This window comes from Eubalaena glacialis, chromosome 14 (assembly GCF_028564815.1).
Source record: "Eubalaena glacialis isolate mEubGla1 chromosome 14, mEubGla1.1.hap2.+ XY, whole genome shotgun sequence".
Classification (NCBI taxonomy): Eukaryota; Metazoa; Chordata; class Mammalia; order Artiodactyla; family Balaenidae; genus Eubalaena; species Eubalaena glacialis.
In genome coordinates this window covers 84,330,965-84,357,369 of record NC_083729.1, presented here as the reverse complement: position 1 = coordinate 84,357,369, position 26,405 = coordinate 84,330,965, and the positions used below count along the sequence as shown (strand labels likewise).

Sequence of the window (26,405 nt, the reverse complement as noted above, 5' to 3'; positions counted from 1 at the left end):
TCCACATAAAACTCCTCTCTTGTTTTATTTATTCTCTTTTAGCTCTGTATCTCTCTTTCATTCCCTTCCTCTGCACAGGCTACATGCAAATGGATGTTTTTCCCCCCACTGTATACGTTCTTGCAAAATGGCTACTGTCTTTACATGGTTTTTAATTTACGCAAATGGTAGTGTTTTGGTTCTCATATTGTTTCTTACTTTTTAAACTCAGCATTGTTTACTCATCCATGTTGCTATGTGTGCATTTAATCTCTTCTAGTTGCTGCATAACTCTCCACGCTGTGAATCATGCCCACTTTTCTTTCCATTCTCCCCGAGGTGGGCACCTAGGTTGCCTCCAACAGCCCTTGCCCAACACCTCCACGGCCAGAACTCTGCAGTGAACATCGTGAGATGCATGCCTATGGACCTGCGTCAATTTCTTTCGCATCTACACCTGGAAATGAAATTGCAGGTTGTAGGCGAGGTGGACTATTGACTAAAATACCTCCACAGTGGCCTCTCCAGTCTACCCTGACCAACCGCCCCACATTTCCATCCAACACAACCACTCAACTTTAACCAGCTAAGTTTGACCTGTCTGTAGATTGCGTTAGTTCTCTGCTGCTGTGTAACAAGTTACCACAAACTTAGTGGCTTAAAATAATATACATCTTTAAAATATTTATTTATCTATTTTTGGCCGCTTTGGGCCTTTGTTGCTGCTCACGGGCTTTCTCTAGCTGCGGTGAGCGGGGGCTACTCTTCGTTGCGGTGCGCAGGCTTCTCATTGTGGTGGCTTCTCTTGTTGCAGAGCATGGGCTCTAGGTGCGCGGGCTTCAGTAGTTGTGGCACATGGGCTCAGTAGCTGTGGCGCACGGGCTTCGTTGCTCCACTGCATGTGGGATCTTCCCAGACCAGGGCTCGAACCCGTGTCCCCTGCATTGGCTGGCGGATTCCTAACCATTGCGCCACCAGGGAAGTCGCCACATTGATTCTTTAATCCACCATCTGAGTATCCACCTTGTATGGGATAATATCATTTTTCTCTATAAAATGAGTCAGAGTTTTCCCAATAAGAACAACAACTCTTTCCCCACTGGCTTGTGATGCACCTCTTATCACATACTAAGCTCCCCTATAACCAGAGATCCAACTCTGAACTCTCCATGCTGTCCCAGCAGGTTGTCTATTCTTTCATTAATGCCATATTGGTTTTTTGTTTGTTTTTAAAATGACGTCATTGTCGTATACCTGAATATCTATGGGAGTGAGTTTCCTGCCCACCCCCATTTCACTTAGGCATCTATAGACCTTTATTTCTCCTCACAGATTTCAGAGTAAGTTTACATAGCTGGAATTGTTATTGAGATTACAGTGAAGTTCAGATTAATTGAGGGAGAACTGACACTGTCATATATTGGGCCACTCCTCCCGATAGCGTGAGATGACTACTTGGGGAGTGTCTACACACCCAATCTGTGCCCATCCAGCAATTAGCAGGAACTAGATAGTTTGATAAATCAATGCTAGGGAGGAAATCTCCAAGGGGGAAGGAAGAGAGGGCCTGGAATGTTCCTCAGCACCAACTCCCTCTATTCAGCCAAGTCAGGCAACAGGGAGGACACACCCTGCTGAGCCCTAGAGAGAGGGGCCAGAGCCCCTCTGCCCAGATGAATGCCAGCCTAAGTCCTCTTTTCCAGATGACGTGCAGAAGGAAAGCCCATCTAATTCAGGGAACACTGGCCCCCAACCACAGGGCGGGCCTCTGTCCCTCTGGGCCCAGGGACCCAGTTGCGTGTGTCAGGACATTCTGGGTGATTCGGTCTGGCCTGAGCCCAGGGTGGGGCTCCCGAGGTCCAGTTCAGGTAGGCCAAGCCCCAGTGAGTGTCTCTGTTTCCCCCGAGGTCTGGTCAGCCAGTCAGTCTGCACGGCAGCCGGCCGGCAGGTCTTGCTGCATGGCAGCTCCATGTTTTCTGCACACCGTTTGATGAGCACACTGAATTCTCAGTATCCCAACCAAGATGCAGGTCTGAGAGATGTGCTTCTTTTTAAATGTCCAAATTGCAGCCAACAACACAAACAAAACACATTTCTTCCAAAGAAGCAACAGGACTGAGGACAGAAACTCTGCTAGATGACAGACCTGGTGTCTGCCATCACAATCCGTGCAACTTTCAAGTCTGAAGCATCTGTCTGGGGCTACTTCTGAGCGTTAAGTCTCCCTAAGAAGGAATGGTGGGGGCCTACAGGCAGCTGTGAAACTCAACTGCCTACACAGACGGCATTCCCAGAACAAAGGCGCCTCAGGTCAATGCAAGTCTGTACTCTTAGGAGGCAACTTACTTCTAATTAAAGGTGGTCTTGGGTTTTTTGGTTTGGTTTTTGGTTTTTTTTTCCAGATTCTGAAGCTGAAGTGTACCCTGATACAAAAGAAGGGTAAGATGGGGGACAAAATGGATTCTGAAAATGCTAAAAGGACATTGCAACCTGGGTTAAAGTGAACGGACAGAAACATATAGCCTGCGTAGATAGACACAAAATGGCACAAAGAGGGCAGAGGAATGGCCACACCCTGCAGGGGAGGGGTGAGGGCAGTCAGAGCAGGGCTGGCAAGTCAGAGAGTAGGTGGGGGTGTGAACCCAGCCAGGCTCCGATGTGGCTTTGCTCAGTGTCACAGTGTTCTGAAACTGTGGGATTCTCTGGCTGTCATTACATGGAGGGCAGTGTAAGAACAAAGCACAATCATCCCCTCCTTCATTTATTCTGTACGCCTTGCCTACTACTTGCTGGTCCCCTGCTGTGTGCTGGGAACAATCAAAACATGAATGAACCTATACAGTCCTCGTTCACCTGAAGTTAGGGCGGAGACAGGAGTCGGGTATTAATCAAGTAACCACACGAATAAGCACACTGGTCACAGGGCCAGCTGAAACTCGGGCACCTCGTGACTGCAGTAAGTTCCTGACTGTGGTCTAGGGTTCTAATCAACAAAGGAAATGACACAGAGGAGGCCTGACTTGTTTTTCACGAACCAAAACTGGCTTCTGGTGATCTCTTTTCGAAGTGTCCCCAGCTCGGGATTTTGCGAGAGCCTACACTCCAACTTGGCAGCACGTGTACCCTGGGAACCTCTTTCATTAGAACCTGGCGGCCCACGCGTCCTTATCCTTCGGGTACCCCAGGTCTCGCGTACGACTCCAGGGGTCCCCACGCACCTGCGGGGGGTCCACCTGGCAAGGCGAGCAGCACACGGCTTGGGACTCACTGAGGCGCCACGGCCACTCACGCTGCCCCCAACCCCGCCCACACAGGCAGCCCCGCCTGTCCGCAGCCAAGGCCGCGTGGCCACGCAGCGTGCGGCGCGGCAGCACGCCAGGGGCGGGGCTTTGGGCCCAGCGCGCGTCCCAATTGGCTCTCAGAGCTGCCTTTCAGACGGCGCGCAGAGGCCGCCCGCTAGCACTTTTCGGCTGCTGCTTTGGCGGGAGTCGGCGGCTGGTGTGAGGTGAGACCCGCTGGGATCACTCCGGGACTGGGCCTGGTCCAGGGCCACCCAGGGGGCCTTCCCGCTTCGGGCGCCGACTCGGAGGGCCTTTCTGGGGCTTGGCAAGGGTTGGACGGAGCGCCGGCCCTGTAGGGCTCGCTGCGCAGGTGAGCCCCACTGTGGGGTCCGTGGCCTGAGGGGCAGCCCCTCAGAGAGCCCTGCTGTGCGTGGTCCTTGGCCTCTCGTCACCCTGGACTCAGGGCCGGTGCGGCAGACGCCCTTTCTTCCGTCTCGGGGCAGCTCAGGGAACGCTCGCCGTGGGTCTGTGAGGGCCCCGAGTTCTGAGTCCCCCCTGCCCCCGCCCCCGGGTGCGGGCCGAGGGGTGAAGAGGTCATGTTCAAGCCGTGGTTCTTCGTAGGGAACAGACATCCCAGACAGGGGAAGGGGTTTGTATGTGATTCTTTGGTCAAGCTCAGATGCGCACAGGTGTCGGGCGTCAGGTGTGATTGACGCGGCGGCACACGGGAGGGCACGTGCTGCGGGGCCAAAGGGACATGGGGACAGTGGCGCTGGGCTCCGGCCAGCGGAGGCCCTGTGGGGTGCATGCCAGAGACGTCAGGTCTCAGGGGTATTTTAACAACAGCCGCTGGAGACCCCGGTTTTGTTTTGTTTTGTTTTTTAAATAAGCTCTCTAGTTTTGAATGTTGAGGTTAATTCGTCGCGTTTTAGAATATTGCAGGGCCAAAGAAAATACATCTGTGAATTGCATTTGGCCCTCAGGCAGCCAGTTTGGCGCCTCTGCTATAGATGTCCTGCGGGGAGGGGCGTCCAGGCAAGAGCTACAGACTGACAGAGAGATCCCCATTTGGGGGGGGTTGGGTGCTAGAAAGATCTATCCCAGAACTAACCTCTGGATTATGTGAGCTGAGTAGTTGACTTGGTTGGCGACTGGGAGTTACTCCTTGCCTTGTCTTTTAGGGTTAGCACGGATCTAGTGGGGTTAGGTTTGAGAGTGGGGTTGTTCTGAGGCTGGGGAGCAGACATCCTCCTTGCAAAGCAGGCAGGACTCCTCAGATTGCAGCCTGGGCTTGGGGACTCCCTGTGCCAAGTGTCTGTGACTGGGGCTGTGAGAACATTTTCAAAGGAGGAAGTGCATTTGGGGTGAGGCTACCAGAGCCGTGCACTGGGGAATTGTGATCCTGGTACTGCTTTGGCCTCATGGTTCTAAACTGCTGACTGGGGAGAGGAGGAGAGACCCAGAGGAACTCTGGGAGAGGAAGTTACAGTCAGTCACCTAGCATTTCCTGGGTCCCTCCTCTGGGCAGGGCAAGCCGCTGGGCGTACAGAGATGAGTCAGTTGCAGCTCTTGCCCTCAGGATACTTTCAGATGATGTGGGGAAATGAAGTCTCAGCCCTGGAGAAGGCTTCTTGCCTGGCAAGCTTGGGCTGGGGGAACCAAGGAAGAGAGGAAAAATCTAGAAGGTGATGCAGAGGCATCACGGACTTAGAGCCGTGGGCAGAATTTGGGGAAGTGGTAGGGAAGGGAGAAGGCACTCCTAGGTAGGTATGTGCCCTGTAGTGGGGTTAGGGATAACGTAGATAACTGAATCAGCCTACCCATCAGGGACGTGGTGAGAGATCAGGGTAGAAGGGTTTTTAGGGCCCAGTTTCTGGGCTGGGAGGGGTTCAGTGCTGTCCTATGGAAGATAGATGTTATATTGTGGTAGGAAGGAGGAGGCTGAGGAGATACCAAGTGGGGTCTTCTCTGGAGAGTGCTATGTAAGAGGATACCAGCTGTGGAAAAGTCTGTCTTATCCCTAGCCAGTAGACCATTCCTTGGGAACAGGTCCGTGTGGCATCTCTCTGTGTTCTGACCCCCCACCTGTCCCCCATCTAGTACCCCAGGCCCACATTGCTGTAATGATTCAGTGGATAAAGGGCTGTCTTCTGGTGCCGAGGGGAAGACCATCTGAGCAGGACCTGGTGGTCTCGTGACAATGGTCCTGTTCCTCTTTGGCAGTCTCACGCCTCCTTCCTGCCAGGCCAGCCTTGTTCCTTCCCTGCGCACAGAAAGGGTCTGAGTCTCTAGTACAGGCCCATCTGTGCCGTGAGATGGCAGGGTGGGTGTGGATGGTGAGACAAACAATCTCCTTCATGTTAGCCTGAGGGAGCCCTGATCTGAACACTCTGAGACCTTTTGAGGATAGTTGGCTCCTTGGTGGGACCAGTCGGATGTTGGGGGAGAAAGCTTTGATCTGAGCCAGCCCCCAGATTCCAGCCCTGGTTCTCACCACTGCTGTCCTGGGGTGGGGGGATGGGGCTCACTCCAGGAACCCCTGGTTGTGGCCCAGATTCCAGTACCTCCTCCATCCTTCTTCCTCTCCCCAGGTCAGTTTCCTCTGGAGAGAGAGAGAGGCAGAGGTGGCTGGTTCCCAGATGTTATAGACCCCGTGGACACCATGTTGGAAGCCAGACTCCAAACCCAGCAGAGAAGCAGCCAGAATGGTCAGGAGGTAGTGTAGCCTTTCTCATTCCCAGAACACCCTCTGCCCTCCTACCTCCCGTCCTGTGCCCCTCACTCCTGGAGCCTCCCTCCCTCTGCCAAGGACTTTGAGTCCTCTCATCTCTCCCTGTGGCCCTTTTCCAGACCAGCCTGTGGTCCTCAGGTTTTGGGATGAAGCTGGAGGCTGTCACCCCATTCTTGGGGAAGTACCGCCCCTTTGTGGGTCGCTGCTGCCAGACCTGCACCCCCAAGAGCTGGGTGAGTGATGGTAGAGCCAGGCCCTACCTTGTGAAGCTTGGTTCTGGGAGCCATGGCTCCCGCGGCTTTGGGAAGCAGCTTCCTTTATGTCTCCCAACCTCAGCCCTCCCCTGCACCAGCCTCTGCTGTCTTTCACGGAATGGGCGCACTAGTATTGGTTGGTTGTTGGTCTGGGTCTGGCTCCTGGCTCCCAGGCCTGGGAGAGTTGGGTGGGGAAGTGTAAAGGGGCTTGAGAGGAGGCGTAGAGCGTGGCCAGAGGGCTGGCGTCTGACTATGCCTGCATGAGTCCTGTTGTTCAGTTTTAGGGACACTGCCCACTCAGAGTCAGTGAGCACTCAGCACATGCTTGTGTGTCCGTGCCATGTGCTGGTGCTGATGGGACCCAGGGTTCTGGTGGGGATTAGGCTACATGTTCTCTGCTGTTGATGAGAGAACTTCTCAGAGACTTTAATACGCTGTTCTCCAAGAGGGTGATCCTACAGAGGAGGCAGCCCTTCCATTTTGACCATGGAACCCTCTTTCCTAAGTGAGCTTCAGGATCTGGGGTCAAACATCTTTTGGGAACTGCTGTGCTATAATCCTGTCTCCCGGTAAACTCGATAGTCCGTCAGGCAAAGACCACAGAAGACAGAGCAGGGGCTTTCCTTTGCCGGTTTGCAAAGGCCCCCCCAAGGACATGCTGTCCCTGCCCCTCTTGGGCAGGAGTCCCTCTTCCACAGAAGCATAATGGATCTAGGCTTCTGCAATGTGATCCTGGTGAAGGAGGAGAACACCAGGTAGTCAGAGCTGGGGGTGGGGCAGGGTGGTGGGCAGGGCCCTTAGGTGCAGGGCTGCTGGGGCCCTGCTTTGTGGTATCATTTTCTTCCTTCCTCTGCTCCCAACCCACAGGTGGGGACAGGCAGGCTTGGAGCTTTCCTGCAGTTCCTTCTGTGAGCTTTCAGGCCCTGAACCTGTACCCTACTCGCTGGGGAGAAGGGTAGGAATAGGCCACAGACGGGCAGGTGCTTCCTCTTCCTGCTCCATGATAAGCCAAGCTCAGGTGTTCCCAGTCCCTGGGGCTAGGGTGATCCCTTCCTGATGGAATGCCCTCTGTGGGCCCTAGTCAGGGGCGGGCCCTCTGAGAGATCTACCCCCTGCTCGGGGGCTGTGCCCAGGTTTCGGGGCTGGCTGGTTCGGAGGCTCTGCTATTTCTTGTGGTCACTGGAGCAGCACATACCCCCCTGCCAGGATGCCCCACAGAAGATCGTGGAAAGCACTGGGTGAGGAGGCAGGGACTGGGGTCTGGCTGGTACTTCTGGGATCCTTGAAGGGATGACAAAGGCTGTAGGCAGGGCTGATTGAAAGGGCTGGTTTCTAGAGTGTTAGCTTGGTCTGGGGCCCTTCCTTAAAGATGGCGGGTGAAGACTGGAGGCTGTGCCCTGGGGCTTCTGTGGGGCTGAGGGAAGTGAAATTAGGCCTGCTCCAGCCTGACACCACTGCCTCCCACACCACAGGGTTCAGAATGTCATCCCAGGGAGGGCCCCAGGAGGGGCTGGGGCAGGCCAGGTGCCCAGCCACGTGAAGAGAGAGGTACAGCGCATCTTGGGCCACATCCAGGCCCCACCCCGCCCCTTCCTGCTCAGGTAACTCTGTGCTGAAGGGTGCTTTGGGCTGGGGCCTCTGCCCTTTGGGAGAGAGCATTGGCTGGGCTTGGGTAAAGACTAGACTCCCCTCCTGGGGAGCTGGGTGGTAAATTTACCAGTCTGAGTAAGCCCCTGATCTGGACACTGTGAGACCTTTTGAAGACAGCTGCCTTCTTAGTGGGACCAGTTGGATAAGGGGGAGGGGCTTTGATCTGAGCCAGCCCCCAGGTTCCAGCCCACGTTCTCACCACTGCTGGCCTGGTGGTGTGTATCTGTCCTGGGGGTTGGGGCTTGGGGGTCACCCCAGGAACCCCTGGTTGAGACCTAGACTCCAGTACCTCCTTTATCCTTCCACCTTTCCCCAGGTCAGGTTCCTGTGGAGAGAGACAGGAGGTGGCTGGTTCCTCCATCTTATAGGCTCTCCTCTTCCCTCCCACATTCATCCTGCTGTCAATACCTGCTCCCTCCTCATCTGTCCTGCACAGGTCTGAGCTCCTCTTAGATGCAGGGCACTCTTCTGGGGAAATGGAGGGATGCTCAGGTTAGAGTGAGGAGAGATACACACGCCTGCAAGAAGGACAGAACAAGGGCTAGGACTGAGAATACCTGGAGGGGAGGAAGGGACTTGTAAGCCAGGGACAAAAGGGGGAAAGGAGCCAGCCTTGGGGAGGTGAGGATGTGAGGGAACAGTTCTACCGGAGGGAAGAGCATGAGCTATGGCTGCAGGAAAGGGCCAGGTTTGCTCAAGTAGCTGATGTGGTCGGAAGCTGGCAAGTGAGGGAGAGAGTTGTTGGAGACAAAACTGAGAGGTAGAAGGGACCAGATATGCAGGGCCATGCAAGAAGTTTGGATTTGACTTCCAAGTGCAGTGAAAACCAATGGAAAGGTTTTAAGCAGAAAATGACAACAAGATTAATTGAGGTCAAGAGTAGAGAACAGGTCATCTGGGGAAGCTGTTTTGTTAGTCCAGGTGAGACGTAATGATGGGGGATGGGCGTGACAGTAGAACTTGGGAAGCCGGATGGAGAGACCAGTATGAAATTATCAGGACTCACTGATGGATTGGAGGGTTGCAGCGGGAGCAGTGAGGGGGGAAGGGGAAGCTGCAGGAGAGCTGGGTTTCTGGCTGAGCACCTGGTGGTGTGGTTGGAGGGGAGGGGGCAGGCTTGGGGAGGAGCGAGTTTGGCCCACAAAAGGTGTTTTGGACATAAAGAGTTTCTGATACCTGACATGCTGGTGGAGACACTGAGGCAGCTGCTTATATATATATGAGTCTGGAGCTCAGAAGAGAGGTTGGGGCCAGGAACATGTATTTGCAGAGCTTTAGCACATAGATGATGCTTCAAGCCGGGGGATGCGTGAGTCATTGAGGGAAAGAGGGCACAGGGCTGCACATGTTGGGCTCGGCTGTGTTGAAAGTGCTAAGAGGTCAACTGAGCAAGGACAGGAAGTAGAGGTTGTTGGTGACCTACGACCAGCCCTCCATGTGACAATTCTTTGGCTTTTTCGAGACTTCCAGTCCCTTGACCTGAGCACCTTTACACCAGCCATCAGCCCCCCTCCCGTCTTTCCTGCCCTCCAGGCCTAGCTTCGATTCCAGGGCTCCTTGTGACAAAAGTGCCCTTGTGAAGGAGTCACTGGGCACAACCCGACTGTGTTTGAACCCAGCTACCTGCCTTCTCTGCACCTAAGCAGCCAAATGTCACTAGAGAAACACACACTGGGTGGACCTGTTTCCTTTATAAGTGTGATTCTCAGAGGGGCACACTGCACTCTCCAAGGCTCCAATCTAGACTGCTCCTTCTCTAACTTACCCACTGTTGACCAACCGCCTCATGCTTCATGGAGAAATAGAAGCCATCAGATGAGGACATGCTGTGTGTCCCGCACATCTCCATGCTGCCTGCGTCTACGCTTCTGTCCTCATCTAAAGCCAGTCCCCACATTGGGCCTCTGGACAACCCCTCCCCAGAGATTTTGCCCCTTCAGTTATCCCCTTTCCTTCTTGTATCACTAACTCCTCCCTTTTTAGTTCACTTTTCCCAGCAGTTTGCAGAGACAAGGCCGGGTTATGCCTGGAGAGAGTCTTGGTTCTGTGGTCTCCTTTGGGGTAAATGGAGGCAGGGAGATGCTCGGAGGCTGATAGGAGGCAGCTGCGCCGTGAGGTTGTCTGGGGAGACGGCAGCACCTCGCCGGCGCAGGCTCTGCTGTCAGGCCCGCCTGCTAGTCCCAGCACCCGCACTTAGCTCTCTCATCCAGCAGCTTCTGCGACCTCTCTGAACCTCACTTTCCTCTTCTGTAAAGTGGGGACAGTAGTAGTGCCCACTGTAGAGGAGTTCTGGCCGGCCCTCTGGGCTGCCGTGGGCTGCCTCGTGGGCCGCGCCCTGCCATGCCTCAGACTGGGCGCTGCTCTCCAGGCTGTTCAGCTGGGCACTGCTGCGGGTCCTGAACTGCTTCTTCCTGAACGTACAGCTGCACAAGGGCCAGATGAAGATGGTCCACAAGGCCGCCCAGGCAGTAAGGCCCACCCTCCATTGGGACGGGGTGGGATGGCGGGGACAGAGGAGCAGAGGCTAGGCCAAGCCCTGAGTCGGGACCAGCTCCATCAGCTGGTGGGAAAAATCCAGTGCTCTTTGATGACCTTCTCTTTGTCTCACGGTCCTGCTCCCACGAGGCTTCCTCTAACGGCTTTTCATCATGGTCTTAACAACCATTACGTCAGTGCATTACCTTAAAAGCTGTTGACAGAGCTCCTCTGCTTTTGGGAGATGTGCTCAGAGGAGGAATGCTCAGCTAAACCCTCCCTCCCTCCCTCTGGGGCTGCCCTGGGTCTGGAGGTGCTAGGTTTCGGCTCCCTGCATCTTCAGGGTGGGGGGCGGACTGGCACTTCCCTTTGGCTCTCCCTGGAGCAGGGCTCGCCGCTCGTCCTCCTCTCTACCCACAAGTCACTCCTGGATGGGATCCTGCTGCCCTTTGTGCTGCTCTCCCAGGGCCTGGGCGTGCTCCGTGTGGCTTGGGATCCCCACACCTGTTCCCCCACCCTCAGGTAAAAGTCTTGTGCCCTTAGACATACAAGGGAGAGGTCCCCAGGCCGGGACAGGGGTGTGTGGGGATGTCAGGCGGTATTCTGGCAGCAGCTCCCCGGAGGCCCTCTTCCTGGCCCCTCTGCTCTCAACTTTGTGCCACCCCAGCCTCTGGGGCTCAGATGGAGGGTCAGCTGTGAGCTCTAGGGCCATGCCTGGCCTCAGAGTGTTCAGGCAGGACCCAGGCTGGCCCTGTGTGGACCAAGGCTCTCACTAGCCTCCTGCTTGGTCCCATCTCCTGAGCGCCTTCCCTCATCTGCCCTGTGCCCCACAGAGCTCTGCTGAAGAAACTTGGGGGACTTTTCCTGCCACCCGAGGCCAGCCTCTCCCTGGACAGCTCTGAGGGGGTCCTTGCAAGGGCTGTAGTCCATGCGGTGAGTGCTGTGCCCAGTGGTTGTTTATGGGGCCAGGCCAGGGTACGGGGGCCTGTTGCTGTTCTGGCTTTGACACCTGCCTCCCCCCACCCACTTCCAGGCTGTGGAGCAGCTGCTGGTCAGCGGGCAGCCCCTGCTCATCTTCCTGGAGGAGCCCCCTGGGGCTCAGGGGCCTCGGCTGTCAGCCCTGGGTCAGACCTGGCTGGGACTGGTGGTGCAGGCGGTCCAGGTGGGCGTTGTCCCAGATGCTATGCTGGTGCCAGTGGCCATCACCTACGACCTGGTTCCAGATGCACCCCGTGACACATACCACGTGAGACCCTCCTGCCCTGGGTACCCAAGTGGACACCGTCTCCAGAGAGGAGGCACAATATTGTGTCTGTGGCTGAGTTCCCCTCAGGGCTTGGCTAAGGGGAGAGTGCAAAGGAATTTCAGCCCTACGGTCGTTATCCTGTGGCACCTGCTAAGGCTGTTACAGTCATCCTCTCATTTCATACTCAAAAGACCTTGCTAGGGAGGGATTTCTCCTGTTTCACAGGTGAGAAAATGAGCTTGGAGAGGTCATGGTCATATACCAGTTTGGGCCCAAGATGAATTTGAGCAGAAAGCGTGCCCCAGGCAAGCCGGCTCCCCTAGCCCCTTTCTCCCTGCAGGCCTCGGCCCCACTGGGGCTGTGGACCGGAGCTCTGGCTGTCCTGCGGAGCCTGCGAGGCTGGGGCTGCAGCCGCCGAGCCTGCGTCCGTGTGCATCTGGCCCAGCCCTTCTCCCTGCACGTATGGACCCCATTGGGCAAGGCTGGGAGTACCTGGGGTCTGTCTAGGGCTTCTGGCGGCCTGGCCCTCAAGGCCACTTCAGGGATAGCATTACCTACTTCAGATGGGCTGTATGCAGGTGTCCTGGTGGGCCAGGGCAGACCACCTAAGAGCCTTGTCCTGGGCAGGAGTACATCATCAACGCCAGAAGCTGCTGGGGCAGCAGGCAGACCCTGGAGCAGCTGCTGCAGCCCATCGTGCTGGGCCAATGGTAAGGGCAGAGGAAGATGAGGGTCTCAGGGGCAAGGCAGGCAGCTCTTAGGCCCTGGCTTGTGAGCTGGCACCCTCTCCTCCCAGAACCACAAACACATCACCAGCTCCAGCCTTCCCCCACCAAATAACTTTGGGTCATCTCAAACCATGCCAGGCACCCCTCCTTGCCTGTAAGTTGAGTGCGGGTTACGGCACACAGGCCTGGAAAGGACTAGGGTTACACAAGCCACCTCTTTCGGGGATGGGAAACACCCTCACCTTTGAGAAAGCTCTGGGCTCCCCCATGATTGTTTTTAGGTTTGGTCCCTTCATCTTGTGATCTGTGTCTCTATCCCAGTACCGTCGTCCCCGACACTGAGAAGGAGCAGGAGTGGACCCCAGTAACTGGGCCCCTTCTGGCCCTCAAGGAAGAGGACCAGCTGTTGGTCAGGAGGCTGAGCCGTCACGTCCTGAATGGTGAGGGGAACCTCGGTCTGGGCTTTGAGGGAGGCTCCTGAACACTGTTCTCAGAGTTGGCCAGTCGTCAGGGCCCTCCTTTCCAGGTGGGTTTCTGTACCTGCCCCCTCTTGCATGGCCCACTTGGGACACGTGAAGAAGAGTGGAACACCTTCCCCTGCCCCTGAGGAGGGGGTCAGTCAGGGAGAACGTGATGGAGCCACTAAGTGAGAGCACACAGGCGGCCGCCCAGCCCGGCCTCAGGCGCATCACCTCACTCTCTTGAGGTGACATTAGCTGAACTGAACGACGTATGTAAGGGACATAACACAGTGCTTGGCACAGAGGGGGCTCTTAACAGCACTGTTATCACCATCTTCTCAAATGTCCCTTCTGTGGCAGAGACTGTGGGTTGGTGGGTAGTAAACCTGCAAGAGGCAGGGAAGGTCCCTGAGCTCCCAGCCTGGCTCTCAGCATGTATTTGATAAATGCCACTTCTCCACTGGGGAGGGTGGCACCCGAAGACCAAGCCTGCTCTCCCCTTCCCAGGGGTGGAGTCGTATGGGGGTGCGTATGTGGCTGCTGCCAGGGAGGTGTGTGCTTGACTGGGAAGGCTTGCCTGGTGACGGAGGGCCCGGGCTGCCGGGCCTCCGCCCCTGAGCAGCATCCCCACACCTCTGGCCCTAGCCAGCACGGCGAGCTCGGCGGTGATGAGCACGGCCATCATGGCAACGCTGCTGCTGTTCAAGCACCAGAAGGTAGGGCACGGCGGCGTGGGGGCCTGGGGGAGGAGGTGTGGCCCTCCACTGAGCCCCTCACTGCCCACCAGGGCGTGTGCCTGTCGCAGCTCCTGGGGGAGTTCTCCTGGCTGACAGAGGAGACGCTGCTGCGTGGCTTTGACGTGGGCTTCTCAGGGCAGCTGCAGTGCCTGGTGCAGCACGCGCTGAGCCTGCTGCGGCCGCACGTGGCCCTGCTGCGCGTCCAGCAGGGGGACTTGCTGGTGGTTCTGCGGCCCGGCCCAGGCCTCACGCACCTGGCACGCCTGAGCTCCGAGCTGCTGCCCGCCTTCCTGAGTGAGGCCGTGGGTGGTGAGTCCCTAGGGCCTGGGATGGGTGGGATGTGTGTAGGGGTGAGGGGAATGGCTTCCTTCCTCATGTCCGGCCCCTCCTCCCCCAGCCTGTGCCGTGCGGGCGCTGCTGGCGGGCAGGGTGCTGCCTGAGGGACCCTGGGAGCTGCAGGGCATCGAGCTGCTGAGCCAGAACCAGCTGTACCACCAGATCCTGCTGCTGATGCACTTGCTGCCGCAGGACCTGCTGCTGCTGCAGGTCAGGCCTCTCCCACCAGCCCAGCTCGGTCCTGGGCCTCCCCTTCTTGGCTGTAGGAGGGGACCCACGCTTGCCCGAGCCCTGACCCTAAGATGTCCTGCGGCAGTAGGTCTGGTCTCTGTCTCTGGCCGGGCCCCTGCCTGGCTCTCCTGAGGCCACATGGATGCCTCTTTCTCCCCAGCCCTGCCAGTCTTCCTACTGCTACTGTCAGGATGTGCTGGACCGCCTCATCCAGTGTGGGCTCCTAGTTGCCGAGGAGGTAGGAAGGGCAGCTGGAGACAAAGCCCCTGCCTGGGTCTGGCCTCCCTCGGCCTCCCCCGGAGTGACAGCGGCCCGGGCTCCTCCTCTGGCGTCTGTGTGTATGGGGGGTATGTGTGTGCGTGCATACAGCCCCTGGCCTAGCAGAGAGAGAAGCCTGGTCCCCGCCTCGCCACTCTCCGCCATGGGACTTGTCAGACTGCGTCTGCCCTGGGCCCGTGTGTAGCTATAGTGACAGGATTGGACAAATGCACCTGAGGGTTTCTGCATAAGCCCCGCCCTCCACCTTTCTTGTCCACAGGGGCTGTGGCCCTTGAGGGTGGGTGCTCACTTCCTCTCACCCCGCAAGTTGGCTCCACAGCTGTGATGGTCTGGTGTGGCCTGGGGCATCCTCCTGGGCTCCCCAGGTCTGCGTGTGCTGGTTTCACCTCCCTGGCTGGCCATGCGCCCGGTCTGGGGGCCTCGGGGCTGAACTTTGGCCAGCCTGACAGGGACCAATGGCTCCCACGGCCCTCAGACCCCAGGCTCCCGACCAGCCTGCGACACCAGGCGGCAGCGTTTGAGCGCGAAACTGCTGTGGAAACCAAGTGGGGACTTTACCGACAGTGACAGCGACGACTTCGAGGAGGCTGAGGGCCGGTACTTCAGGGTGCGCTGGGAGAAGCCATCAGGGGAGGGGGCCGTAGGGAGGCAGTGGGAGCTGCCCTCACCCTGGCCTGTCCCCCTCCAGCTCAGCCAGCAGTCACGCTGCCCCGACTTCTTCCTCTTCCTCTGCCGCCTGCTCAGCCCGCTGCTCAAGGCTTTTGCGCAGGCTGCCACCTTCCTCCACCAGGGCCAGCTGCCAGACACTGGTGAGGCCCGCGCGACCGCGGCCGTCCTGAGGAGAGGCTGAGCGCTCAGGGTGGGAGCCCTGCCTGTGCGGGGCCTCAAGCCTCAGACCTCTCTCTCCCACAGAGTCGGGCTACGCGGAGCAGCTGTTCCGGTTCTTAGAGGCCACCGCCCAGGAGGAAGGGTTCTTCGGTGAGTGAGTCCCGAGCAGCCAGCCCAGGCCCTGGGAGGCGGGGAAGTTTTGCTGGTGGCTGCCGCCCCCTAGTGGGCAGCAAAAGCCCAACTCCAGGAAGGCCGGCTGAGGAGTCCAGAGAGGGCCTTTGGGTCCAGCTTGAGCCCTAATCTTCGGTCGTCCCTTCCTTAGACAAGAGCAGGAGAGGAGCTGGGCCCCGGGGCTCCCTTCCGTAGCCTTCACTTCTCTTTCCTCCAGAGTATGTGGACCCAAATCTCGCCATCAGTGCCGTCTGGACCTTCAGAGACCTGGGGGTGAGAGGGGCCGGTCTCTCCGCCCTCCTGTCCCCCTGCCTCCCACTCCCATACCCTGAAAGAGCTGCTCAGGGGAGCCTAGCTGTACCCACCCTGGGATTTGCCCAGGGTCTCCCACGAATAGGTGTGGTGACAGTAGTTGGAGAAGGTAGGACAGTTTTCCTGCCCCTCGCAGTCTCCCAGACCCCTGGCTCATTCTGCTCCCGGGTGGGGCCCTGGGGGTGTTTTGAGAGGCAGCGTTTGCCCTCAAACACTGAGGCTTAAGGGGCCACAGGTCTCACTGCAGTTTTCCAGGGGAGGGGCCCAGCCCCCGTGGTGAGCGCTCAGAGCCCTTCTCTGTGGCCCAGGTGCTGCAGCAGACGCCCAGCCCTGCAGGCCCCATGCTCCACCTGTCCCGCACCTTTGCCAGCCGGGAGAATCAGGAAAAGCTGGAACAGTTCATCCGGCAGTTCATCTGTGGCTAGAACTACGAGGAGGAGCCGGTGTGGAGACCTCTCAGCCCCAGAACACAACTGCCCTGGAGCCAGAAGGCTGGACTGGGAGGGGCTGCAAACCCTGAGCTGGACTATAAAATCTTGGAGGTCTGACTGTCCCTTGCCATCTCTTGCTTTCTGCATCCTTTGGTGTGATAAACGAGAGGACTGGATGAGTCCTCTTTTCCCAAGCTCAGCAGTGTCTGTCTTTTTGGTGTGATTGATTGTGTGTATTTGCTCTTTCCTTCCCCACTGTGTGAGAATGCCCTAGCTATCTCACTCCTTGAAACAAATCCTAAAGGAAGCCAAAAAGTTTATTGAGGAGGAGAGCACCATCTCCTCCCCGTCTACCTGGAAGGGGAGCTACTCAGGGGGGCTGGCACTGGGCCTCTCCCTGTGCTGGGCTCAGTGGGAACGGATGCCCCCACCTCGTAAGTCCGCGGCCCGCGGTAGAGGCCGTCACACCACCTTGTTGACGATGACACCTAGTTCTTCGATCTCACACTGGACTTCATCGCCCTTCTGCAACAGAGTGGGCCGTGAGGCTGTCAGTCCTTTGGTGTGGCACATACACAGGCCTGGATTTCTCAAGTCTGAGCCCACCCTGCCAGGCCTTCTTCCTTTCCTCATTTAGCCAACCTACCTTGAGAAAGACAGGAGGTTTTCTGAATACACCAACACCTGGGGGGGTCCCAGTCAGGATGACGTCCCCTGGGAAAAGAGTGACGAACCTAGGGCAAAAGGGCCAGGTGAGACCAGGGGCCGAGGTGGCGGCAGCCTGCCATGGAGCGCTCGGTTTAGCCTGCAGGTGGGTGTTTGGGGGCAGGGCTCCACCCCACTTACTGGGAGACCCAGGCTATTAGCTCCTCTGTCTTAAACACCATCTGGTTGGTGTTGCTACTCTGGACCACCTCCCCGTTCACTCGGCAGCAGATCTTTAAGTTGTGTGGATCTGAAATGCAAAAACAACACTTTGGGGTTCTCCCTTCTTTCCCTCAAACCCCTCCCAATAATCAGCTGGAAAATGAAAGCACAGGGAGGCCTTGTGACTCGCCAGGTGAGAGGGCTGTCTGCTGGGCTCCCTGTGCTTGCTCCTGGCGCTCCCTGCCCCGGAGCTGTGTGTGGACACTGGCCTCCGCAGGCCTCCCTGTAGCCACCACATAGCAGAGTGCCTGCCAGTGGTCCCTTGGGTGGGTTTAAGAGGGGATGTTCCAGACTCTCAAGGGGGAGAGAAAAATGGCTGTTTCTGCCTTAAGAAACAGATGTCTACCCACAGCAGAGGCTGACTTGGCATCTATAAAGCAACAGGGTAACAGCACAAGCAGGAGTAGTGACGACTCCTGCACCTGAAGGCTTACCTGTAATACTGTCCCGAGTAGACAGTACTTTTAACTTTTCAGTGTTTTACACATTCACAAACACCACCCCCCCACCCCCCGCCAGGGATCACCATTTAACTTCTCTGATGACTGACTGCACGGGGTGGAGTGAGGCTGAACTGCATGGACACAGCCCTGCCCAGATGGCTGTGCTCTGCCCTCTTAAGCACCGTCTCTCTTCCTGGCTCTCACAGGACCTCACCCAGCCTCTGTGTAGGCAGGCAGCAGCAGCTACAAGCAGCAAGGGCACAGTGAAGGTGCAGGGGGCTCTGGAACAGCCGTTCTCTGTGATGCTCAAAGGCCAGCTCTGCTTCTTTCCAACTTAAAGACTCTCCCAGATGGTGGCAGCTAGAGGAAGCCTGACCCACCCATCCTGAGAGCACTGTGCTTCGTCATTCACTTCATGAATGCAGATTCACCACCTCTGCAACTGTGGCTCTCCATGGGGTGAGGGGACAGGGTGAGGCCCACTGGAGAACTCATGGCCCACGTTGAGAGATTTGCTCTAATATAAGCAATCAACGAAAGGGCAGCTGGGGATAGGGGGCCCATGTGGAGCCATACCCCTCACTCCCATTTCCCGGAAAGCTGCTTTCTCTTCACTGATGTATCTAAGAGCAAGAGGAGTCACCAAGTGGGCTGTCAGAGACCTACCTGCTACACTGTCCTTGGTCACCAAGGCAGGGCCCAGGGGGCAGAAGGTGTCAAAGGTTTTTCCCAGCAGCCACTGCTTTCCATTGCGTCTCATTTGCCAGTCGCGAGCACTCACGTCATGTGCCACAGTGAAGCCAGCCACATGGGCCATGGCATCTGTGGCCTATGGAGGGCAGGGGGTTTGGCCAGATTGGAAGTTAAATCATGATGACACCAACCCCTGTAACAAAGGGTCTCAAAGCCTTGGTCCCACGTTAGTGGCCAGAGGTGGTGGATGAGAGGCAAGGCAGGGTCAGGAGCAGATAGATGCCAACCACCTCCCAATGCCGGGGACAGATGGCACTGCCCTTCCCACCTCACCTTGATGTGCTTGCCCTTCTTTCCAACGACCACAGCCAGCTCCACCTCCCAGTCCACCTCCTGCAGAGCGGGGAAGGAGCAGTGAGATGCCTGCTCTGGGCCCCGCTCCTCTGCCGAGGCGCTACACACCGCCTCAGGGCCAGGGCCTCTTAACGGTGGGGTTGGCTGCCGGCCCCCATCTGTAAGACCTCGAGCCAGAGTGGAGTGAACAGCAGGGGAGGTATCACGTGCAGACCCATCAACTGGGCAGTGGCAGGCAGCACCCCGAGAGGCAGGCAGAGCTCTCCGAGCGGCTGCAGAAGAGCAGCGTTTGTCCGGGGAGGGAGTTTAAGAGTCACTCTTGATACTTCCAGAAAAGGATGAATACCAAGTAACATCAGCTAACCCTACTGTGTGCCAGGCACTACTCTAAATGCTCTAACGCACTAACTCAAATAATAACGAGAAAAAGATCAACATGCCAAAATAAATGTGGGCCTAAGGCTTGAATAAGCAATTCACAAAAAGGAATACATATACATGGCCACAAAAAGGAAAACATGCTCAGCCCTTTCCATAAACCACAAAGTGTCCTATAAAATAGATAACAAGTTAGCCTTTCAAACTGACTGCTCTTTCTAACAGTAACAACCAGAAACACAAAAAAGAACTGGGTTCCTTGGGGAAATGGCTAATTCCAAGTCTGAGACAGAGAGTACAAGATGAGCCTGTAATAGCTTGGCCATAGCAAGGAAGTACTCAGAAAGTGATATAGATGGGGGCCATCTTGAAGGCCCTCACTGGCCAAATTGAGACCCTTTGAGTATCAAAAAGAATGTAAATGATGTACTATGACATATTGAATAAAACTAAAAATCAGGAATTTACAGTGATACTAAAGGGACATGGGTAAAAAAAAAAAAAAAAAAAAAAAAAAAAGGAGGGAAGCAGTGTTTCTTCAGAGTACCAGCTAATGAAAGTAGACAGACAGAAAAAATCACCTTTTTCTAACCCTTACTGCAATAATGGATTCAGGTAAGGATGACCAGATGATCCCCGGATGAAAAACTGTGAGGCAATAAGATAGTCACATGGTTTCAATGTCTACCCTGCAGATTGTTTACTAATTACCACAGTGAAATGTACCTTTACAATGGAGAGGTCACGTGAGCATCAAGTAAACTAAGGGATCAAACTTCAGGGCCCGACAAGAGTCTCCCAGTGGGATGCAATACAAGTACACACCTGTTGCTACAGACTGAATGTTTGTGTCCCACCCCCCCACCCCCCAATTCATATACTGAAACCTAACCCCCAAGGTGATGGTATTAGGAGGTGAGACCTTTGAGAGGTGATTAGGTCATGAAGGCAGAGCCTCCATGAAGAGGATTAGTGCCCTTATAAAAAGAGATCCCAGAGAGCTCCCTTCTACCACGTGAGGACATAGTGAAGAGACAGTCCCCTATGGACCAGGAAGTGGGCCCTCACCAGGCACCAAATCTGTTGGCACCTTGATCTTGGACTTCCTCGACTCCAGAACTGTGAAAATTAAATGCCTTGTGTATAAGCCATCCATTCTGTGGTATTTTGTAATAGCAGCCTGAACAGGTTAAGACACCTGTGTAGAACTTGACAAAAATGTTTAACCTGAATCTAATCATGAGGAACCAACCAGACAAGTCCAGAGTGTGAGACATGCTATGAGACAACTTGCCTGGTTTCCTCAAAAAGTGTCATTAAAGATAAAAAAGGGCAGGGGGAAAAATTGCTTGAGATCAGGGGTTGGCAAGCTATGGCCCACAGACCAAATCCTTGCTTGTTTGCTGTCTGTTACTGTAGACAAAATTTTCCTGGAACACAGCCATATTCATTCATTCACGTATCAGCTATGCAGCTTTCATACTTCACAATGGCAAAGCTGAACTGTTGCAAAAGACACTATTTGGCACTCAAAGCCTAATACTTACTAACTGGCCCTTTGAGAAAAAGTCTGTGGATCCCTGTTCTAGATAAAAGGCACTAAAGAGACATAACCAAATACAATGTATGACCTTGATTGATCTTGGACCAAAACCAAAAAACAAAACAGGACCCAAATTAAAAGTCATCTTTGGGGGCAATTGGGAATATTCCCAATTGGACTGTATATTAGATATTACTCACGTTAACTTTCTCAGTTGTGATAATGGTATTATGGTCATGTAGGACATTGTCCTTATTCTTAGGAGATGCATGTTGAAGATTCTATGAGTGAACTGTCTTAATGTCTGTAACTTACTTTCAAAGGTTCTTCCCACTCCCCCTCCAAAAAAAGTGTGTGTGTGCCTGTGGGACATGAGGGAAGGAAAGGAAGAGGGACAGGGGGAGGAAGAGGAAAAGCAAATACGGCAGAATGTTAACAGTGAATCCAGGGGAAGAGTCTGTGGGTAGTCACTGTACTTTTTTTCAACTTTCCTGTAATTTCCAAAATATTCCTAAACTAAACATTTGAAAGTATTAGTAAGGGTACATACACTGCTGGTAGACATGTAAATTGCTTTTGCAACTTTTCTTAAGGTCACTTTGGCTGATTTTTGAAACCCTGCCTACACTCTGACAAAGACATTCAAATTCTAAGAGTTTATTCAAAGGAAATAATCACACATTCATGGATGTGCAAAGTCTTTTCCATAAGGAGGTTCACTGCAACACTACTTAAAAAAGCTAAAAACTAGAAACAACCTATCTAGCAATATGAGGACTACTGAATAAATTATGGCCACTGATACAATAGAAAACTAAGCAGTAACCTAAAAAATGTCAGGGGAGAATATTTAATGGCATGAAAAATGTTCTTGCTGGAGACTTAAGTAAATGGTAGGCATATGTACAGTATAAATAGAAACAGGAACAGAAAAACACTGGGAAGATATACAGCAAAACATAAATGTTGCAAGCCCTGGGCAGTGGGAACATGGGTGACTTTTCTTTATGTTTATCTGTATTTTATTAATTTTCTATAATGCAAGTATATTACTTTTGTAATCAGGAAAAGATATAAATTAACTTCTCCCCCCCCCCACCCCCGAGAGCAGTCTTATTACTGTATAATCCCCTGGAGTTTCTGTTTAATGCACTACTGAACAACAGGTGGTTCCTTTAGGCTGAAGGCTGAGCACCTGTGTGATGGGCCCCAGCGACTCGGGGGGACTGTGGGGAGGCACCAACCTGGCTCTCAGGAGGGAGGACGACCTCGTCGTAGGGCCCCACGATGGAGCTGGCAAACTTGCTGAAGATGATGGGCTCCTTGGGCACGGGCACGTTCTGCTCTTTGCAGTGGTCCACATAGTTCATGCCCACGCACACCACCTTGTCTGGCCGTGTAACTGGGGCCAGGAATGTCACTTCTGACCGTGGTAGGACTGGCAACTGGGCAGCCAGGGCTCTGCAGAGACCAGAGCAGGAGAGAGGGGCACTCTGGGGAGATCCTGCAGCAGCTACAAGTTTTTAAAATGTATTTCCTAGATCAACCATCGGAGTCAGCAGGAAAATCAAGCCCAGTTACTGTCCTTTGACATCAGAGCGCTGTCTATATTTATCCAGTGTTGATTTCCTCTCCCCCATTAGGTGATACATGTCCATGTAAGAGACTTCAAAAGGTGCAAATGGGAATAACGGAAAGGTCTCTCTTCTACACCTTCTCCTAGTCACCCTGCTCCAGCCCTGGAGACAACCACTGTGTCCTACGTAGCTCTTCACAGCCACTCTCTGTATACTCTTCTCCCATCTTTTTTTATGCAAATGATAGCACAATTATATATACCTTTTAAAAATATATATATTTTAGAGATCTCACCATAACAGTATACAGCTTCCTCGTTTTTGTATGGCTGCATATTACTGCACAGTAGAGATACACCCAATTCTCTAATGAGGGACACGGAAGTAGTTTCTCATCTTGCGAGAATATGAAAGTAGGGGAAAAATACTGTTACCAACACTGTATGCTGTCAAACATCTGTATTTTTTGTCAGTTAAATAGGTGAAAATGACACCTCAAAGTGGTTTTCTGTTTTTGGGGTTTTTTTCCCCACACCACGAGGCATGCGGGCTCTTAGTTCCCGACCAGGGATCAAACCCTCGCCCCCTGCAGTGGAAGCGCGGAGTCTTAACCACTGGACCACTAGGGAAGTCCCCTCAAAGTGGTTTTTAATTTACTGTCCATCAACACCTTCAGACCAGATTCCACAGGGCTCCTGGCTTCAGGGAGGCCCCACCTAATCTATAGCCCAAACCCAAGAACCATCTTTAAGAACCCCTTTGCAGTCCTCTCTCCTAATGAGCTTCCCAAGATGCCTCTTAGGAACCCAGGTGCCAGCCCCTCAGGCAAGCAGGAACTTAATGCCCCAGGGAAGGCAGTGTGATAAAGTAGAATTCTGGCTCCACCACCAAGTGTGTGGCCTTGGGATAGTCAATCATCCTCCCTGGGCCTCAGTTTCCCCCTCTGTAAACTGAGGCTGTTGTCATAAAAGATTTCTAAGGCTCTTCACTAAGAGAACAGGTGAGAAACGAAGGCTGGGTTGCAAAAGAGGAGGCGGGTGGGAGGAGGGAGGGGGAATGGGGCAGCTGCGGCAGGGCACTGCTGCCTGCTGATTTACCTCTTTGCCACTGAGAGAGCGGCCTCTCCCTGCCCCAGGAACTCTATCATCGTCTTGGGCAGTGTGGGGTCAAAGGCGCTGAGGTTGATGACACCTCCACCATTCCCTGACTCCAGGCCCAGATGAGGTCCCGTCAGGTGGGGTGCCCGGAACTGCACCAATCTCATGTCTCTGGAGGGTTGAAAGGGCCACCGCTGAGCCTGCAGCAGAGCCGTGAGCCACCTTCTTCTACCAGAGACCAGCATCGGAGCCTATGGAGAAAAAAGTGGGTCCTAGGGGACGGAGAGAGTCCAAAACCATCACTGGGGTTCCCAAAGCTCCTCAAGCTGCAGCCCAAGTCCTTTTGCCCCATGAGCCATTCTTGGCTCACCACATGGGAAGTGGTCCAGGTTTTAACTTATTTCATGTGTTTCAAATGAAACATCGAGAGAGGCAACTACTTCACGCCAGCCACTGAGCTAGGTCCCAGGGATTCCAGCCTTCCATCAACCAGTGCTTTCTGAAAGCTTAGACTGTAGCTGGCACCACTGGGACACCCGGCAAACAATGTAGGTCAGACACACTCAGCCCTGCCATCCTGCCTGCAAGGGAGACTGATGTTAACAACGGATGCCGTTAAGTAGGATTCTGCAATTGGGACTGCTGCTGTATAGATCAAGGGCCCTGTCTTTGTCTAGTTTCTTGAGGAAGTGTGGGCTGGGCTAAGATGAGCAGGGCTAGGAATTAGTTAAGAGTGGGGCCCAGGATGAGCAAGAGATCACAGGTGAAACTGGCTTCACAGCTGCCACAGGTAGTTTTTAAAATGCCAATTTGATCCTGTTACCCTCCTACTTAAAATGCTTTCCACTGCTAACATGACCAAGCCAGAACCCCTTCCAGGCTGTCGCAGCCTTTTAGGAGCATCCCCCGCCTGCCTCTCCAGGCAGTAATTATTTAGTGGCTCCTGTGCTGGAGTACAGGCTGCCCTAGGAAAGAGGCTGCAGACAGAGGGCGGGGTCTACGCCTGACAGGCATCACGGGGCTGTCTCCCCTCTGGGTTCTGGGGCCACAACTGTCTCCTTCGCTGCCGAGTCCATAGTGCCTAGCACTGTGCCTGCCACACAGAAGGCTCTCAGCTACTCTTTGTTCAGTGATCAAATGCCAGAAGCAGGGGCTTGACTTTTCACTTGGGAAAGCTTGGTGACTGTCAGCCTCAGGAGAGGTGGCTGTGCCTTCGCTCCTCAAATCACTTAGAAAGTATCAACAAGGCTCAGGTCCCATTTTGAGTTCTAGGCTCCACGCAAAGACAAACCCCATTCTCTTCTTTTGTTTCTGAGTCTGGCCTCCACCCCAACAGTCCCTCCTCTTCATGGTCCCTTGCCTTTAAAAGTAGCCCTTTAGGGATTCCCTGGTGGCGCAGCGGTTAAGAATCCGCCTGCCAATGCAGGCGACACAGGTTTGAGCCCTGGTCCAGGAAGATCCCACGTGCCGCAGAGCAACTAAGCCCGTGCGGCACAACTACTGAGCCTGCGCTCTAGGGCCTGTGGGCCACAACTACTGAGCCCATGTGCCACAACTACTGAAGCCCGTGCGCCTAGAGCCCGTACTCCGCAACAAGAGAAGCCACCGCAACAAGAAGCCCGCGCACCGCAACGAAGAGTAGCCCCTGCTCGCCACAACTAGAGAAAGCCCGCGTGCAGCAACGAAGACCCAATGCAGCCAAAAATAAATAAATAAAATAAAAAATAAAAGTAGCCCTTTATGCTCAAGCACGTGGAGGTCATCCCAGACTCCTGGTTCTCTGATGATTCCATCTGCCTTGTTCAGTTAAACACTCATTAGATCCAGGTCACTGATCTGATCGCTGTGCTGGCCGATGAGTTTAACCAGAAAACCAGGAGTTTTGAACCTCCCACCCTCCTGTCTTACACAAGCACCAACCATGCCACTGTCAGGGGCTGTTCAAGCAAAAGTGTATGCACTCATATACTCCACACACTAAGATTATTATCCCACTGCATGCCAGGTCTTACTTTGTTTTACCTACAATGGCTGATTTAATTCTCTTGACCACTGTGGACGGTAGGGACTGTTGGTCCCATTTCACAGATGAAAAAACTAAGGCTCGAAGAGGTTAAGGGATTTGCCCAAGTTCCCAAGGATAGGAAAGAACTGGGACTTGAATCCAAGTCCAGGTGACACTGAAGTTCTTGGTTTGGGCTAAAGTGTCCTAGGGATTTGGGGAGTTGGACACTTTAGCCCAGAGGTGGTGGTGAGAAGTAGGACCCTCCAACAGGAAATCTTCTGGAGGCCCAGCGACACCCTGCATGCCCTGAAAACTTGATCTCCTGCTGGCTACTGCCTCAGGGATAAGGCTGGTCACCTGCTCTCCCAGATAACCGCAGGCCCCACTGACTGCCCTTCCCACATGCCAGGCCCTTGCAGGTTCTCATTCCGCCCTCTAGCAATCCCCTCAGGCTGAGCGCCTCATTTTACAGAAGCGGCACTGAGGCTGAAGGAGGTGAAGTCACCTGCCGAGGTACGTGAAAGTGGCCCCGCTGCTCCTGAGGGAACCACTGTGCCGCAGAGCCTGAGCTCAATCCGACTCTGGAAAAGGGTCCCTAAGCAAAGAGGCAGGGACATGGAGCGGCAAAGGCGCAGGCGAGACGAAGGTTTGCACCTGGGACCGCGTCCCACCATCCACTCGCCTGGGCCCCTGTGCCAGTCCCCCACTTTCTCTGTATGCCCAGCTCCGTCCCCTGCACTCAGTGGGCGCCCAAGAGGGCCCGCCCGCCCAGTCCGTGTGGTCGGAGCGGCCGGGCACCAGAATCCAGTGCTGCCCTCAGCGGGAGGCCCGGAGGAAAGCTGAGGCCCGGTGCACCCCGCCGTCTGGCCTAAACCTAACCTACCTGGCGCCCTGTGCTGTCGGGATAGGACTCGCGGGCCCGAGGCCAAGGTCACCGGGCGCCTGAGCGCAGGTACAACGTCCCAGAGACCGCAACCAGCCAGGAGTTCTAACACTGCGGCGGGGGGCGCCGCGCGGCTCCTGTAAATAAGGCGTCAGCAGAGGCGGGCGCTCCCTGGTGACGTAACGGGACAACGGCCAATAGCAGGGCGTCTAGTTCGGTGCCGGAAGCCAAGTCGCAGAGGGGGTGGGCCCAGCGCCCGAGGGTGGGTAGAGTTTCTCGCGTTCCTGTAGGCTTGTGGGTGCGGATCTGACGCCGGCGAAGCCAGGGGGATGCCCTGGACGCCACATGCTCGAAGGCACTCGCTCTCGGGGCGGC

The 26,405-nt window shown here is 54.9% G+C and overlaps 2 protein-coding genes across 7 annotated transcripts; one reads left to right on the top strand and one right to left on the bottom strand.

The window, feature by feature from the left end:
* Positions 1–5,919: 5,919 nt before the first annotated feature.
* GPAT2 (glycerol-3-phosphate acyltransferase 2, mitochondrial) lies at positions 5,920–16,283 on the top strand. Of its 4 annotated transcripts, XM_061210803.1 has the most exons (21): positions 5,920–5,976; positions 6,111–6,224; positions 6,927–7,000; positions 7,379–7,483; positions 7,718–7,846; positions 10,264–10,363; positions 10,759–10,892; positions 11,204–11,303; positions 11,404–11,616; positions 11,957–12,076; positions 12,244–12,326; positions 12,666–12,784; positions 13,451–13,521; positions 13,611–13,851; positions 13,940–14,088; positions 14,270–14,347; positions 14,864–14,995; positions 15,077–15,197; positions 15,301–15,366; positions 15,605–15,660; positions 16,008–16,283. In XM_061210803.1, the coding sequence occupies exons 1-21, from the start codon at positions 5,923–5,925 to the stop codon at positions 16,122–16,124; spliced, it is 2,376 nt and encodes a 791-aa protein (XP_061066786.1). In that variant the 5' UTR covers positions 5,920–5,922; the 3' UTR covers positions 16,125–16,283. The 4 variants fall into 4 exon arrangements, with proteins under 4 accessions (XP_061066786.1, XP_061066783.1, XP_061066784.1 ...); XM_061210800.1 differs by lacking the exons at positions 15,605–15,660; positions 16,008–16,283 and having other exon boundaries at positions 5,923–5,976; positions 13,593–13,851; positions 14,864–14,985; positions 15,301–15,336; XM_061210801.1 differs by lacking the exons at positions 14,864–14,995; positions 15,077–15,197; positions 15,605–15,660; positions 16,008–16,283 and having other exon boundaries at positions 5,923–5,976; positions 15,301–15,336.
* A 146-nt stretch (positions 16,284–16,429) lies between these two features.
* On the bottom strand, positions 16,430–26,196 carry LOC133104859 (fumarylacetoacetate hydrolase domain-containing protein 2A). 3 transcript variants are annotated; one of them, XM_061210721.1, is made up of 8 exons: positions 26,031–26,196; positions 23,143–23,393; positions 21,713–21,929; positions 18,527–18,586; positions 18,167–18,329; positions 16,977–17,085; positions 16,777–16,844; positions 16,430–16,655 (listed from the first exon to the last, which is right to left on the bottom strand). In XM_061210721.1, the coding sequence occupies exons 2-8, from the start codon at positions 23,385–23,387 to the stop codon at positions 16,645–16,647; spliced, it is 873 nt and encodes a 290-aa protein (XP_061066704.1). In that variant the 5' UTR covers positions 23,388–23,393; positions 26,031–26,196; the 3' UTR covers positions 16,430–16,644. The 3 variants fall into 3 exon arrangements, with proteins under 3 accessions (XP_061066704.1, XP_061066703.1, XP_061066702.1); XM_061210720.1 differs by having other exon boundaries at positions 16,777–16,864; positions 23,143–23,414; positions 26,031–26,195; XM_061210719.1 differs by having other exon boundaries at positions 16,777–16,864; positions 26,031–26,194.
* Between the last annotated feature and the right edge of the window lie 209 nt (positions 26,197–26,405).

Bases quoted from the DNA above. Each gene is read 5' to 3' on its own strand.
- GPAT2 (XM_061210803.1), top strand. From the start codon at position 5,923: ATGTTGGAAGCCAGACTCCAAACCCAGCAGAGAAGCAGCCAGAATGGT. The intron at 11,617-11,956 runs GTGAGACCCTCC...TTCTCCCTGCAG, and splicing joins CACCCCGTGACACATACCAC to GCCTCGGCCCCACTGGGGCT. The intron at 12,785-13,450 runs GTGAGGGGAACC...CTCTGGCCCTAG, and splicing joins GAGCCGTCACGTCCTGAATG to CCAGCACGGCGAGCTCGGCG.
- LOC133104859 (XM_061210720.1), bottom strand. From the start codon at position 23,387: ATGCTGGTCTCTGGTAGAAGAAGGTGGCTCACGGCTCTGCTGCAGGCT. The intron at 16,865-16,976 runs GTAAGTGGGGTG...CTTTTGCCCTAG, and splicing joins CTAATAGCCTGGGTCTCCCA to GTTCGTCACTCTTTTCCCAG. The intron at 16,656-16,776 runs GTAGGTTGGCTA...ACTCTGTTGCAG, and splicing joins AACCTCCTGTCTTTCTCAAG to AAGGGCGATGAAGTCCAGTG.